The sequence below is a fragment of the Melanotaenia boesemani genome, chromosome 5 (genome assembly GCF_017639745.1).
Source record: "Melanotaenia boesemani isolate fMelBoe1 chromosome 5, fMelBoe1.pri, whole genome shotgun sequence".
In the NCBI taxonomy this organism is placed as follows: Eukaryota; Metazoa; Chordata; class Actinopteri; order Atheriniformes; family Melanotaeniidae; genus Melanotaenia; species Melanotaenia boesemani.
In genome coordinates, this window is record NC_055686.1 from 1203937 (window position 1) to 1220312 (window position 16376).

Here is a 16376-nt window from a genome sequence, read left to right on the forward strand (position 1 = left end):
ATAAATAAAAATAAACATCGAAATAAATAAAAAATAAACACCGAAATAAATAAAAAACTAAACACTGGAATAAATCAAAATAAACACCGAAATAAATCAAAATAAACATCAAAATAAATAAAAAATAAACACCGAAATAAATAAAAAACTAAACACTGGAATAAATCAAAATAAACACCGAAATACATAAAAATAAACACTGGAATAAATCTAAATAAACACTGAAATAAATAAAAATAAACACTGGAATAAATCTAAAGAAACACCGAAATAAATAAAAATAAACACCGAAATAAATAAAAAAATAAACAAGTAGTGATAGATAAAAATGCCCACGAAATAAATACAAAATTAATCAAATGTACATACTTTAATATGTATATATATATAAATAAATTAAAAATTATATTTATTCCTCCAGTCATGATTTATTAACACATAAAGGTTGACTTTGTACTGTTTCATTCACAAATACTAAAAATTCTAAATAAAAATATGCCAACAATAAACTGATTAGTTCACTTACGTAAAGACAATTATTTAATTTAATAGTAGAATTTTAATTTATTTAATGACTTTAATATGTTATCAAATAAATGCAATAAATTGAAAATTATTCCATAATGGTACTTTTATTTCTTATTTAACCTCAGGATGGAACAAACCCAGCTAAACCTGGCTTCAGCCTCCAGAACCCCGGTTCAGGTTCAGGTGCTGCAGGTTTGGATCAGAAAACAGAGCCGACAAACAGGAAACAGCTGATTTATTGGTAGAAGTAGAATAATGCTGCTGATTTCATGTCAGATGCAGAAAAGTGAAATAAAACTCGTGCAAAGCGTTACTGCAACAGATCAACTCAACATTTCATCCACACCGAGAAGACGAAAGAAAAACAACTCGTTACCAACAGAAGCTCATGGTCGGCTGAGCATCATTCCGTGCCAAAAGCTCGCGTTATAAAACCAGCGGCCCGGAGCTGAAATGTTGCCCAGGGGAGTTTAATAAGGGGGTCAGGGTCGGGGTGGGGGGTATTAAGACTCGACTGCACAGTCTGTGCAGCGCACACACACACACACACACACACACACACACACACACACCTCATACATTCACAATAACAGTTCATGCTGTGATAAATAAAAACATCCAGAGCTTCTATAAACTTTAGAATATATACGTTTCTATAAGTGATTGAGTTTAAATATTCTCAGCTTCGTTATAATCCTGAACGCTCGGGTCCAACAAGCTCCGTCCAAAAGGGCCAGACATTCAGGTCTGCTCTCAGTCTGGAGGGACGCAGCAGAGGATTCTGGGAGAGCTGGACACTTCCGCTATCCTGCAAGCAAGAAGTCACCAGAATGAAATCTGAACCCTGATCCTGCCAGACGACCCTGATCCTGTCAGACGGCGCTCAGGGACGAAACCCTGATCCTGCCAGACGGCGCTCAGGGACGGGACCCTGATTCTGCCAGACGACCCTGATCCTGCCAGACGGCGCTCAGGGACGGGAAGCTCTTGAACGAAGCTCTTCAGGCTGCAGACAGACAGCTACATTCAGGAGACAGACAGACAGACGACTGACGGATGGATAGACTGGGTGATAGATTAGACAGGAAGCAGAGGAAAGAAGAGGAAGAGTTGGCGTGGCGTAAGGCATCTCTCCGTCACCGTCCTCTTCGCCTGCGGCTTGGTTTCTTTCCGTCCGTCCTCCACATGAAGACGGGATGAGGTGAGGACGTCTAGGTGGTCAGTCCTCTCCTCTCCAGCTCCCGCGTCTGCTTCAGCTCTTTAATCCTACAGCAGGAAACACGGGGATCAAACCACCGTCCAGCTGGTAGAGGACGACCTTACGCCATCATGCCTACCTGTGTCTGCAGCGCCGCAAAAACCTCATGATCTTCCTCGCCGCCTGGTCCTGCTTCTTCGTCAGGAATGACCCCCTGATGAAAACACAACCAATAATCAATCAGTAAACATATAAATAGATCCTCAGTCGGTCATCTCCCCTCTGAGGATCATCTGGTGTGGTGGTACACCTCCCTTCCAGCAGGGGGAAGACCCAGGTCAGGACACATTAAATTTCATCCACCAACAGGTCTACAGATAAACCCGTTCCTCAGACCCGTTTACCAACGTGTTCCTGACTCGTTCTATGAACTAAAGATCATCTGATTCGTTCCACCAACAGGTCCTACAGATAAACCCGTTCCTCAGACCCGTTTACCAACGTGTTCCTGACTCGTTCTAAGAACTAAAGAACATCTGACTCGTTCTTGTCCTACTAACCAAAGAACATCTGATTCGTTCTTGTCCTACGAACTAAAGAACATCTGATTCGTTCTTGTCCTACGAACTAAAGGACATCTGACTCGTTCTTGTCCTACGAACTAAAGAACATCTGATTCGTTCTTGTCCTACGAACTAAAGAACATCTGATTCGTTCTTGTCCTACGAACTAAAGGACATCTGACTCGTTCTTGTCCTACGAACTAAAGAACATCTGATTCGTTCTTGTCCTACGAACTAAAGAACATCTGACTCGTTCTTGTCCTACGAACTAAAGAACATCTGATTCGTTCTTGTCCTACGAACTAAAGAACATCTGATTCGTTCTTGTCCTACGAACCCGTTCCTCGGACCCGTTTACCAACTTGTTCCTGACTCGTTCTAAGAACTAAAGAACATCTGATTCGTTTCACCAACAGGTCCTACAGATAAACCCGTTCCTCAGACCCGTTTATCAACATGTTCCTGACTCGTTCTACGAACTAAAGAACATCTGATTCGTTCCACCACCAGGTCTGACAGATAAACCCGTTCCTAAGACCCGTTTACCAACATGTTCCTGACTCGTTCTAAGAACTAAAGAACATCTGATTCGTTTCACCAACAGGTCCTACAGATAAACCCGTTCCTCAGACCCGTTTACCAACTTGTTCCTGACTCGTTCTAAGAACTAAAGAACATCTGATTCGTTTCACCAACAGGTCTGACAGATAAACCCGTTCCTCAGACCCGTTTATCAACATGTTCCTGACTCGTTCTACGAACTAAAGAACATCTGATTCGTTTCACCAACAGGTCCTACAGATAAACCCGTTCCTCAGACCCGTTTACCAACGTGTTCCTGACTCGTTCTAAGAACTAAAGAACATCTGATTCGTTCCACCACCAGGTCCTGACAGATAAACCCGTTCCTCAGGACCCGTTTACCAACGTGTTCCTGACTCGTTCTACGAACTAAAGAACATCTGATTCGTTCCACCAACAGGTCCTGACAGATAAACCCGTTCCTCAGGACCCGTTTACCAACGTGTTCCTGACTCGTTCTAAGAACTAAAGAACATCTGATTCGTTTCACCAACAGGTCCTACAGATAAACCCGTTCCTCAGACCCGTTTACCAACGTGTTCCTGACTCGTTCTACGAACTAAAGAACATCTGATTCGTTCCACCACCAGGTCCTACAGATAAACCCGTTCCTCAGACCCGTTTACCAACGTGTTCCTGACTCGTTCTACGAACTAAAGAACATCTGATTCGTTTCACCAACAGGTCCTACAGATAAACCCGTTCCTCAGACCCGTTTACCAACGTGTTCCTGACTCGTTCTAAGAACTAAAGAACATCTGATTCGTTCCACCACCAGGTCTACAGATAAACCCGTTCCTCAGACCCGTTTACCAACGTGTTCCTGACTCGTTCTAAGAACTAAAGAACATCTGATTCGTTCCACCAACAGGTCTACAGATAAACCCGTTCCTCAGGACCCGTTTACCAACGTGTTCCTGACTCGTTCTAAGAACTAAAGAACATCTGATTCGTTCACCAACAGGTCCTACAGATAAACCCGTTCCTCAGACCCGTTTACCAACGTGTTCCTGACTCGTTCTAAGAACTAAAGAACATCTGATTCGTTCCACCACCAGGTCCTGACAGATAAACCCGTTCCTCAGACCCGTTTACCAACTTGTTCCTGACTCGTTCTAAGAACTAAAGAACATCTGATTCGTTTCACCAACAGGTCCTACAGATAAACCCGTTCCTCAGACCCGTTTACCAACGTGTTCCTGACTCGTTCTAAGAACTAAAGAACATCTGATTCGTTCCACCAACAGGTCCTACAGATAAACCCGTTCCTCAGACCCGTTTACCAACGTGTTCCTGACTCGTTCTAAGAACTAAAGAACATCTGATTAGTTCCACCACCAGGTCTGACAGATAAACCCGTTCCTCAGACCCGTTTACCAACATGTTCCTGACTCGTTCTAAGAACTAAAGAACATCTGATTCGTTCCACCACCAGGTCTGACAGATAAACCCGTTCCTCAGACCCGTTTACCAACTTGTTCCTGACTCGTTCTAAGAACTAAAGAACATCTGATTCGTTCCACCACCAGGTCTGACAGATAAACCCGTTCCTCAGACCCGTTTATCAACATGTTCCTGACTCGTTCTACGCACTAAAGAACATCTGATTCGTTTCACCAACAGGTCCTACAGATAAACCCGTTCCTCAGACCCGTTTACCAACGTGTTCCTGACTCGTTCTAAGAACTAAAGATCATCTGATTCGTTTCACCAACAGGTCCTACAGATAAACCCGTTCCTCAGACCTGTTTACCAACGTGTTCCTGACTCGTTCTAAGAACTAAAGAACATCTGATTCGTTTCACCAACAGGTCCTACAGATAAACCCGTTCCTCAGACCCGTTTACCAACGTGTTCCTGACTCGTTCTAAGAACTAAAGATCATCTGATTCGTTCCACCAAAGGGTCCTACAGATAAACCCGTTCCTCAGACCTGTTTACCAACGTGTTCCTGACTCGTTCTAAGAACTAAAGAACATCTGATTCGTTCCACCACCATGTCTGACAGATAAACCCGTTCCTCAGACCCGTTTACCAACGTGTTCCTGACTCGTTCTACAAACTAAAGAACATCTGATTCGTTCCACCAACAGGTCCTACAGATAAACCCGTTCCTCAGACCCGTTTACCAACGTGTTCCTGACTCGTTCTAAGAACTAAAGATCATCTGATTCGTTCCACCAACAGGTCCTACAGATAAACCCGTTCCTCAGACCCGTTTACCAACGTGTTCCTGACTCGTTCTACAAACTAAAGAACATCTGATTCGTTTCACCAACAGGTCCTACAGATAAACCCGTTCCTCAGACCCGTTTACCAACGTGTTCCTGACTCGTTCTACAAACTAAAGAACATCTGATTCGTTCCACCACCAGGTCTGACAGATAAACCCGTTCCTCAGACCCGTTTATCAACATGTTCCTGACTCGTTCTAAGAACTAAAGAACATCTGATTCGTTCCACCACCAGGTCTGACAGATAAACCGGTTCCTCGGACCCGTTTACCAACGTGTTCCTGACTCGTTCTAAGAACTAAAGAACATCTGATTCGTTTCACCAACAGGTCCTACAGATGAACCCGTTCCTCAGACCCGTTTACCAACTTGTTCCTGACTCGTTCTAAGAACTAAAGAACATCTGATTCGTTCCACCACCAGGTCTGACAGATAAACCCGTTCCTCGGACCCGTTTACCAACTTGTTCCTGACTCGTTCTAAGAACTAAAGAACATCTGATTCGTTCCACCACCAGGTCTGACAGATAAACCCGTTCCTCGGACCCGTTTACCAACTTGTTCCTGACTCGTTCTAAGAACTAAAGAACATCTGATTCGTTCACCAACAGGTCCTACAGATAAACCCGTTCCTCAGACCCGTTTATCAACAGTGTTCCTGACTCGTTCTACGAACTAAAGAACATCTGATTCGTTCCACCACCATGTCCTACAGATAAACCCGTTCCTCAGACCCGTTTACCAACAGTGTTCCTGACTCGTTCTAAGAACTAAAGAACATCTGATTCGTTCCACCACCAGGTCCTGACAGATAAACCCGTTCCTCAGACCCGTTTATCAACATGTTCCTGACTCGTTCTACGAACTAAAGAACATCTGATTCGTTTCACCAACAGGTCCTACAGATAAACCCGTTCCTCAGACCCGTTTACCAACTTGTTCCTGACTCGTTCTAAGAACTAAAGAACATCTGATTCGTTCCACCACCAGGTCTGTCAGATAAACCCGTTCCTCGGACCCGTTTACCAACTTCTTCCTGACTCGTTCTAAGAACTAAAGAACATCTGATTCGTTCCACCAACAGGTCTGACAGATAAACCCGTTCCTCGGACCCGTTTACCAACTTGTTCCTGACTCGTTCTAAGAACTAAAGAACATCTGATTCGTTTCACCAACAGGTCTGACAGATAAACCCGTTCCTCGGACCCGTTTACCAACTTGTTCCTGACTCGTTCTAAGAACTAAAGAACATCTGATTCGTTCCACCACCAGGTCTGACAGATAAACCCGTTCCTCGGACCCGTTTACCAACTTGTTCCTGACTCGTTCTAAGAACTAAAGAACATCTGATTCTCTTCACCAACAGGTCCTACAGATAAACCCGTTCCTCAGACCCGTTTATCAACATGTTCCTGACTCGTTCTACGAACTAAAGAACATCTGATTCGTTCCACCACCAGGTCTGACAGATAAACCCGTTCCTCAGACCCGTTTACCAACTTGTTCCTGACTCGTTCTAAGAACTAAAGAACATCTGATTCGTTCCACCACCAGGTCTGACAGATAAACCCGTTCCTCAGACCCGTTTACCAACGTGTTCCTGACTCGTTCTAAGAACTAAAGAACATCTGATTCGTTCCACCAACAGGTCCTACAGATAAACCCGTTCCTCAGACCCGTTTACCAACGTGTTCCTGACTCGTTCTAAGAACTAAAGATCATCTGATTCGTTCCACCAACAGGTCCTACAGATAAACCCGTTCCTCAGACCCGTTTACCAACGTGTTCCTGACTCGTTCTACAAACTAAACAACATCTGATTCGTTCCAGCACCAGGTCTGACAGATAAACCCGTTCCTCAGACCCGTTTACCAACTTGTTCCTGACTCGTTCTAAGAACTAAAGAACATCTGATTCGTTTTACCAACAGGTCCTACAGATAAACCCGTTCCTCAGACCCGTTTACCAACTTGTTCCTGATTCGTTCTAAGAACTAAAGAACATCTGATTCGTTCCACCACCAGGTCTGACAGATAAACCCGTTCCTCAGACCCGTTTACCAACGTGTTCCTGACTCGTTCTAAGAACTAAAGAACATCTGATTCGTTCCACCACCAGGTCTGACAGATAAACCCGTTCCTCGGACCCGTTTACCAACGTGTTCCTGACTCGTTCTAAGAACTAAAGAACATCTGATTCGTTTCACCAACAGGTCCTACAGATAAACCCGTTCCTCAGACCCGTTTATCAACATGTTCCTGACTCGTTCTACGAACTAAAGAACATCTGATATGTTCCACCACCATGTCTGACAGATAAACCCGTTCCTCAGACCCGTTTACCAACATGTTCCTGACTCGTTCTAAGAACTAAAGAACATCTGATTCGTTCCACCACCAGGTCTGACAGATAAACCCGTTCCTCAGACCCGTTTATCAACATGTTCCTGACTCGTTCTACGAACTAAAGAACATCTGATTCGTTTCACCAACAGGTCCTACAGATAAACCCGTTCCTCAGACCCGTTTACCAACTTGTTCCTGACTCGTTCTAAGAACTAAAGAACATCTGATTCGTTCCACCACCAGGTCTGACAGATAAACCCGTTCCTCAGACCCGTTTATCAACATGTTCCTGACTCGTTCTACGAACTAAAGAACATCTGATTCGTTTCACCAACAGGTCCTACAGATAAACCCGTTCCTCAGACCCGTTTACCAACTTGTTCCTGACTCGTTCTAAGAACTAAAGAACATCTGATTCGTTCCACCAACAGGTCCTACAGATAAACCCGTTCCTCAGACCCGTTTACCAACGTGTTCCTGACTCGTTCTAAGAACTAAAGATCATCTGATTCGTTCCACCAACAGGTCCTACAGATAAACCCGTTCCTCAGACCCGTTTACCAACGTGTTCCTGACTCGTTCCACAAACTAAAGAACATCTGACTCGTTCTTGTCCTACGAACTAAAGAACATCTGACTCGTTCTTGTCCTACGAACTAAAGAACATCTGACTCGTTTTTGTCCTACGAACTAAAGAACATCTTACTCGTTCTTGTCCTACTAACTAAAGAACATCTGACTCGTTCTTGTCCTACGAACTAAAGAACATCTGACTCGTTCTTGTCCTACGAAATAAAGAACATCTTACTCGTTCTTGTCCTACGAACTGAAGAACATCTTACTCGTTCTTGTCCTACGAACTAAAGAACATCTTACTCGTTCTTGTCCTACGAACTAAAGAACATCTTACTCGTTCTTGTCCTACGAACTAAAAAACATCTTACTCGTTCTTGTCCTACGAACTAAAGAACATCTGATTCATTCTTGTCCTGCGAACTACAGAACATCTGACTCGTTTTTGTCCTACGAACTAAAGAACATCTGACTCGTTTTTGTCCTACGAACTAAAGAACATCTGACTCGTTCTTGTCCTACGAACTGAAGAACATCTGACTCGTTCTTGTCCTACGAACTAAAGAATATCTGACTCGTTTTTGTCCTACGAACTAAAGAACATCTGATTCGTTCTTGTCCTACGAACTAAAGAACATCTGATTCGTTCCACCAACAGGTCCTACAGATAAACCCGTTTCTCAGACCCATTTACCAACGTGTTCCTGACTCGTTCTACGAACTAAAGAACATCTGATTCGTTCTTGTCCTACTAACCAAAGAACATCTGATTCGTTCTTGTCCTACGAACTAAAGAACATCTGATTCGTTCCACCAACAGGTCCTACAGATAAACCCGTTCCTCAGACCCATTTACCAACGTGTTCCTGACTCGTTCTACGAACTAAAGAACATCTGACTCGTTCTTGTCCTACTAACCAAAGAACATCTGATTCGTTCTTGTACTACGAACTAAAGAACATCTGATTCGTTCTTGTCCTACGAACTAAAGGACATCTGACTCGTTCTTGTCCTACGAACTAAAGAACATCTGATTCGTTCTTGTCCTACGAACTAAAGAACATCTGACTCGTTCTTGTCCTACGAACTAAAGAACATCTGATTCGTTCTTGTCCTACGAACTAAAGAACATCTGATTCGTTCTTGTCCTACGAACTAAAGAACATCTGACTCGTTCTTGTCCTACGAACTAAAGAACATCTGATTCGTTCTTGTCCTACGAACTAAAGAACATCTGACTCGTTCTTGTCCTACGAACTAAAGAACATCTGATTCATTCTTGTCCTGCGAACTACAGAACATCTGATTCGTTCTTGTCCTACGAATTCACACGCACACTCACTCCTAGGGAGAATTTAGAGTGTCCAATTAACCTAACATGCATGTCTTTTGGACGGTGGGAGGAAGCCGGAGAACCCGGAGAGAACCCGGTTGAAGCTGGTCTTTAGTGTCCAGCTCCAACACAGACAGGTGTGTTCAGGTGCTGACGAGGACTTACTTGATCTTGGGGTTGTGGCTGGCGGCGCCTCGCGGCGTCTGCTTCAGCCTCTCGTATTCCTTGTAGCTGCGGTAGTACTGCTGGATGAGGACAGCCGCCCGCCGGCTCTGCTGGAAACGCTTCTGCTCGTAGTACGAGCGGAACTTGGACTGGATCAAGATGGCCGCCTGGGTCATCTTCTTGTAGAGGGCATACTAACGAGGGAGGGGTCAGAGAGTTAGTCCGTAGACAGGAAACGGGCCGGGCTCTGATGATGACCGACTGAAACTGACATGTTTCCGACATGTTCCTGATGTGTTAACTGACATGTTTCTGACATGTTTACTGACACGTTTACTGACATGTTTACTGACACGTTTACTGACATGTTTCTGACACGTTTACTGACATGTTTCTGACACGTTTACTGACACGTTTACTGACATATTTCTGACACGTTTACTGACATGTTTCTGACACGTTTACTGACATATTTCTGACACGTTTACCGACACGTTTACTGACTTATTTCTGACATGTTTACCGACACGTTTACTGACACGTTTACCGACATGTTTTTGACATGTTTACCGACATGTTTCTGACATGTTTACTGACACGTTTACTGACATGTTCCTGATGTGTTAACTGACATGTTTCTGACATGTTTACTGACATGTTTACTGACACGTTTACTGACACGTTTACTGACATGTTTCTGACATGTTTACTGACATGTTTACTGACATGTTTCTGACACGTTTCTGACACGTTTACTGACATGTTTCTGACATGTTTCTGACATGTTTACTGACATGTTTCTGACATGTTTCTGACACGTTTACTGACATGTTCCTGATGTGTTAACTGACATGTTTACTGACATGTTTACTGACACGTTTACTGACATGCTTCTGACATGTTTACTGACACGTTTACTGACATCTTTACCTACATGTTTACTGACATGTTTCTGACATGTTTCTGACACGTATACTGACATGTTTCCGACATGTTCCTGATGTGTTAACTGACATGTTTGACACGTTTACTGACATGTTTCTGACATGTTTACTGACATGTTACAAACACACAGAGCAACTTCATGACTACATCTACGGTTTTACCTTCAGAGCTATCCATGTTAGCTACCAGAGAAAGAGAAACACAGCAGGTTAGTTCAGGTTAGTGAAGCTGCTGGACACACTGCAGACCAACACACACACAGACACACCTGTTTGTACTTCCTGTAGCATCTCTGGATGACGGCTGCAGCCATGTCCTGCTGCTCCTTTAACCGCCGACCCTGAAACACATGGTAACACCTCCGTTGACCACTAGGTGGCAGCGTTCCGAACACCACAGGCTGTTGACAGTCCGTTACATGGTGCTGGACTGACGGACATCCACTCATGTTTACCTTGTACCGCCTGAAGGCGTTCTGGATGATCCTGGCGGCCTCGTAGAGCTCCCTCTGCTCGCCATCCGTCAGCGTCAGCAGGGCGAAGTCTCGCTCCATCTTCCCATTGGCCGACGCATTCAAGAACTCTGCCCATGCTGCAGAGGAAGGGGGGCGGAGCCTCTGGAGGGCCAAAGCACTGAGAGGAGATGGGGGACACACCCGCCTGCAACAACACACACATCCAACCTTCAGCTTGTTACATACGCTGCAAGAAGCCAGAAGTTTGTTCTTGCACACAAGGCAGCATGGAACAGCCTTTACACGCCTGGTGATACAGATTAAACTGGGATAGAAACCATAGTGGTTTCCATAGAAACCACTGATCTTACCTAGGTGGGGAGTGCGTTTGGGCGTCAACCGTCTCCAGGTAAGTTGCCAGCCATGTGTCCTGGATGGCGGGGTTGTCCCGCCTCTCTCTGAGTGGTGACTCCGCCCCTCTGGGGAAGTCCTCCTGTTTGATTCGCTCTGGGGTGGCCTCGATAATTTGCTCCGCCAGCGTTGCCATGTCAACCTGATGTGTAGGGGAATGGTTACCATAGCAAGAAAGACCAGTGGTTAATGTTTGATCCAAGTTTGTTTCCAGTTACTAATATCACAGACTTCTGAGCAGGACTCAGAACAGAAATAAGAATCAGCATTCAGGGATAGATCTCAGAAACTAAAGTTGGTAAACTAAGCTCGGAAACTAATTTTCAGAAACTAATCCTCAGAAACCAAACCTGGGAAACTAATCCTAGGAAACTAAACCTCAAAACTAAAGCTAGGAAACTAAACCTGGCAAACTAAACCTCAGAAACTAAGCCTGACAAACTAAACCTGGCATACTCAACCTCAGAAACTAAACCTAGGGAACTAATCTTAGGAAACTAACCCTCAGAAACTAAACCTAGGGAACCAATCCTAGGAAACTAAACCTCAGAACTAAAGCTAGGAAACTAAAATTCAGAAACTAAACCTAGGGAACCAATCCTAGGAAACTAAACCTCAGAACTAAAGCTAGGAAACTAAAATTCAGAAACTAAACCTAGGGAACTAATCCTAGGAAACTAAACCTCAGAACTAAAGCTAGGAAACTAAACCTAGGGAACTAATCCTAGGAAACTAAAACTCAGAACTAAAGCAAGGAAACTAAAATTCAGAAACTAAACCTAGGGAACTAATCTTAGGAAACTAAACCTCAAAACTAAAGCTAGGAAACTAAACCTGGCAAACTAAACCTCAGAAACTAAGCCTGACAAACTAAACCTGGCATACTCAACCTCAGAAACTAAACCTAGGGAACTAATCATAGGAAACTAACCCTCAGAAACTAAACCTAGGGAACCAATCCTAGGAAACTAAACCTCAGAACTAAAGCTAGGAAACTAAAATTCAGAAACTAAACCTAGGGAACTAATCCTAGGAAACTAAACCTCAGAACTAAAGCTAGGAAACTAAACCTAGGGAACTAATCCTAGGAAACTAAAACTCAGAACTAAAGCAAGGAAACTAAAATTCAGAAACTAAACCTAGGGAACTAATCTTAGGAAACTAAACCTCAGAACTAAAGCAGGGAAACTAAAATTCAGAAACTAAACCTAGGGAACTAATCCTAGGAAACTAAAGCTAGGAAACTAAACCTGGCAAACTAAACCTCAGAAACTAAGCCTGACAAACTAAACCTGGGAAATTAAACCTGGCATACTCAACCTCAGAAACTAAACCTAGGGAACTAATCATAGGAAACTAAACCTCAGAACTAAAGCAAGGAAACTAAAATTCAGAAACTAAACGTAGGGAACTAATCCTAGGAAACTAAAGCTAGGAAACTAAACCTGGCAAACTAAACCTCAGAAACTAAGCCTGACAAACTAAACCTGGGAAATTAAACCTGGCATACTCAACCTCAGAAACTAAACCTAGGGAACTAATCATAGGAAACTAAACCTCAGAACTAAAGCAAGGAAACTAAAGTTCAGAAACTAAACCTAGGGAACTAATCATAGGAAACTAAACCTCAGAACTAAAGCAAGGAAACTAAAGTTCAGAAACTAAACCTAGGGAACTAATCCTGACAAACTAAACCTGGCATACTCAACCTCAGAAACTAAACCTAGGGAACCAATCCTAGGAAACTAAACCTCAGAAACTAAACCTAGGGAACCAATCCTAGGAAACTAAACCTCAGAACTAAAGCTAGGAAACCAAAATTCAGAAACTAAACCTAGGGAACTAATCCTAGGAAACCAAAATTCAGAAACTAAACCCAGGAAACTAAACCTAGGGAAATAATCCTATGAAATTAAACCTCAGAACGAAAGCTAGGAAACTAATTCTCAGAAACTAAACCTGGGAAACTAAACCAAGGAAGCCTCAGAAACTAAACCTAGGAGTACATGATGGGATCATTTTCTAGACAATGTTACAGGTCTAAAGTCCAGCATCAAACTGGGAACTAATACAGGAATTAACCCAGGAAGTCACCCCTGGAATGAAATCCCAGTGTCTCCAGTCAGCATTCAACACTAAGGATAAAATGAAGAACAAAGTTCCTAGACTTGGATCAAGAACCCAGTAAAACTCGTTCAGAAATAGCTCCTCATAAGATAAGCGCTGTCAAGCAACTTGTGGACGTACCTGCAGCACCTCCTCCTCCAGGTACTCCTCTTCCCCGCCCTCATTCTCGGCGTTCTCGCTGTAGCTGAGCAGTTGCTCCTCCAGCGTCGGCGCTGGGTGGAGCCGCCGCCCCCCCGCCAAGTGTGTGAAGGAGTGTGTGTGGGCATAGGAGGCGTTCTCATAGTCCATATGGTAGGTGGAGGGGTCTCTGGAACTGCCAGGGTTCAAACCTGCAACATGGATGAGCATCGGTCAGTGGCGGCTGTTAGACTCCTCCCACTCTGATCAGAGCCAATCAGCAGGGAGCATACCTGGGTTTCCTGTGCTAAAAGTGATGTTTGGCTCCTCCCCCCACATGGACACTGCAGGTAGAGAGGAGAGGGGGAGGGAGGAGGGAGAGGGAGGGGACACAGGCAGTGAGGAAGAGGAGGAGAGAGATGAAGGAGAGAAGGGGGAGGTGTCCATGGGGGTGGGGCCGCTGGAGTAGGCAGAGCTCGGAGAAGGGGAGGAGGGGTCACTGGGGGAGGGGAGGCTGCTGGAGGAGCTGAGACCTGGAAGAGGAGGTAGACTGTCAGAACCAATCACAGCGCTGGTACAAGGTCACATGACGGAACAAGTCTTACCCGTGTCCGGGCTGGTGGACAGAGGGGACGGGGACAGTTGGGGCGCGTCCGCTGGAGGCGTGTGGACATCTCTGGATGCCACGTGAGCACGCTGTGTGTGTAGCTCTTCAAGCGCCGTAGCGAGTCGTGTGTGTCCGCGCGAGCGGGCGACAGCGAGCGGGAGGCGGCCCAGAGAGTCCGGGATCCCCAGAGCCAGACTGTTCCAGCTGTACAGCAGCTCTGCTGCCCTCTGGTGGCCCAGAGCGCACGCCCACATCTGCAACACAAAGACAAGCCGTGAGGCCGCAGGCCGGTCGCCGTGGCAACAGCAATGCATCCACGCAGTTTACCAGAGGCGTGCAGGAGAAGTGGTCTACATTCAGAGGATCAACCTCCTGTTCCAGGTCCAGGCTGTCGCCGTTTACCCTCCTACAAACAAACAATAAACAAAGCTCTAAAAAATAAACAAAACCAGGTCCCCCACCAGGACTGGAACTAAGAAAACCATGGAAATGTTTTCCATGTTAATGCTCGTCTCAATGAGAAGTTGCTGACCCAGATCCAGAACCAGACCCAGATCCAGAACCAGACCCAGACTGTGTTTACCTCCAGTGTATCAGCGTGTGGATCAGGTGTGTGTATCCCTGAGCAGCAGCCAGGTGAAGCAGCGTCATCCCACGGTGACGGACTGAGTGATGGAGTCTCTCTCCTCCTCCTCCTCCTCCTCCTCCCCATCTTCCTCCTCTCATCATCCGCTCACACACTCCTACAATTCTCCTCTCAAACCACTGAGAGGACTGAGACAAAAACAGGGTGTAAACACAGCAGGTTTATTTACTTTAACTGTTTAGCAAACAGATAAGAGCTCCACAACAATCTGGGGTCAAAGTTCAGCCTCTGATACGCAGCTACCTCTGTTTCGAAGGACCACGGGAACCACAGGAACCAAAGGGACCACAGGTACCAGAGGAACCTCAGGTACCAAAGGGACCACAGGTACCAGAGGAACCACAGTAACCAAAGGGACCACAGGTACCAGAGGAAACTCAGGTATCAGAGGGACCACAGGTACCAGAGGAACCACAGGAACCAAAGGGACCACAGGTACCAGGGGGACCTCAGGTACCAAAGGGACCACAGGTACCAGAAGAACCTCAGGTACCAAAGGGACCACAGGTACCACAGGAACCACAGGAACCAAAGGGACCACATGTACCAGAGGAACCTCAGGTACCAGAGGAACCACAGGTACCAGAGGAACCACAGGAACCAAAGGGACCACAGGTACCAGAAGAACCTCAGGTACCAAAGGGACCACAGGTACCACAGGAACCACAGGAACCAAAGGGACCACAGGTACCAGAGGGACCTCAGGTACCAGAGGAACCACAGGTACCAGAGGAACCACAGGAACCAAAGGGACCACAGGTACCAGGGGGACCTCAGGTACCAAAGGGACCACAGGTACCAGAAGAACCTCAGGTACCAAAGGGACCACAGGTACCACAGGAACCACAGGAACCAAAGGGACCACAGGTACCAGAGGAACCTCAGGTACCAAAGGGACCACAGGTACCAGAAGAACCTCAGGTACCAAAGGGACCACAGGAACCAGAGGAACCACGGTAACCAAAGGGACCACAGGTACCACAGGAAACTCAGGTATCAGAGGGACCACAGGTACCAGAGGAACCACAGGAACCAAAGGGACCACAGGTACCAGAGGAACCACAAGAACTAAAGGGACCACAGGTACCAGAGGAACCACAGGAACCAAAGGGACCACAGGTACCAGAGGGACCTCAGATACCAAAGGTACCACAGGTACCAGAGGAACCACGGGTACCAAAGGGACCACAGGTACCAGAGGGACCTCAGGTACCAAAGGGACCACAGGAACCACAGGAACCAAAGGGACCACAGGTACCAGAGGAACCTCAGGTACCAAAGGGACCACAGGTACCAGAAGAACCTCAGGTACCAAAGGGACCACAGGTACCAGAGGAACCACAGTAACCAAAGGGACCACAGGTACCAGAGGGACCTCAGGTACCAAAGGGACCACAGGTACCAGGGGGACCTCAGGTACCAAAGGGACCACAGGTACCAGAGGAAACTCAGGTATCAGAGGGACCACAGGTACCAGAGGAACCACAGGAACCAAAGGGACCACAGGTACCAGGGGGACCTCAGGTACCAAAGGGACCACAGGTACCAG

The 16376-nt window shown here is 45.6% G+C and overlaps 1 protein-coding gene across 1 annotated transcript in view; it reads right to left on the minus strand.

Annotated features, from left to right (window-relative positions):
* Positions 1-746: 746 nt before the first annotated feature.
* Positions 747-16376, minus strand: part of camta2 (calmodulin binding transcription activator 2) — a 58016-nt gene continuing 42386 nt past the window's right edge. Inside the window, exons 14-25 of the mRNA XM_041985967.1 lie at positions 14765-14955; positions 14509-14587; positions 14180-14435; positions 13868-14107; positions 13578-13786; positions 11291-11472; positions 10920-11124; positions 10734-10805; positions 10627-10647; positions 9521-9714; positions 1866-1940; positions 747-1794 (exon numbers count right to left, since the gene is read on the minus strand). Of these exons, the coding sequence (XP_041841901.1) occupies positions 1740-1794; positions 1866-1940; positions 9521-9714; positions 10627-10647; positions 10734-10805; positions 10920-11124; positions 11291-11472; positions 13578-13786; positions 13868-14107; positions 14180-14435; positions 14509-14587; positions 14765-14955 (1779 nt within the window). The 3' untranslated portion in view covers positions 747-1739. The remainder of the gene's footprint in view (positions 1795-1865; positions 1941-9520; positions 9715-10626; positions 10648-10733; positions 10806-10919; positions 11125-11290; positions 11473-13577; positions 13787-13867; positions 14108-14179; positions 14436-14508; positions 14588-14764; positions 14956-16376) is intronic.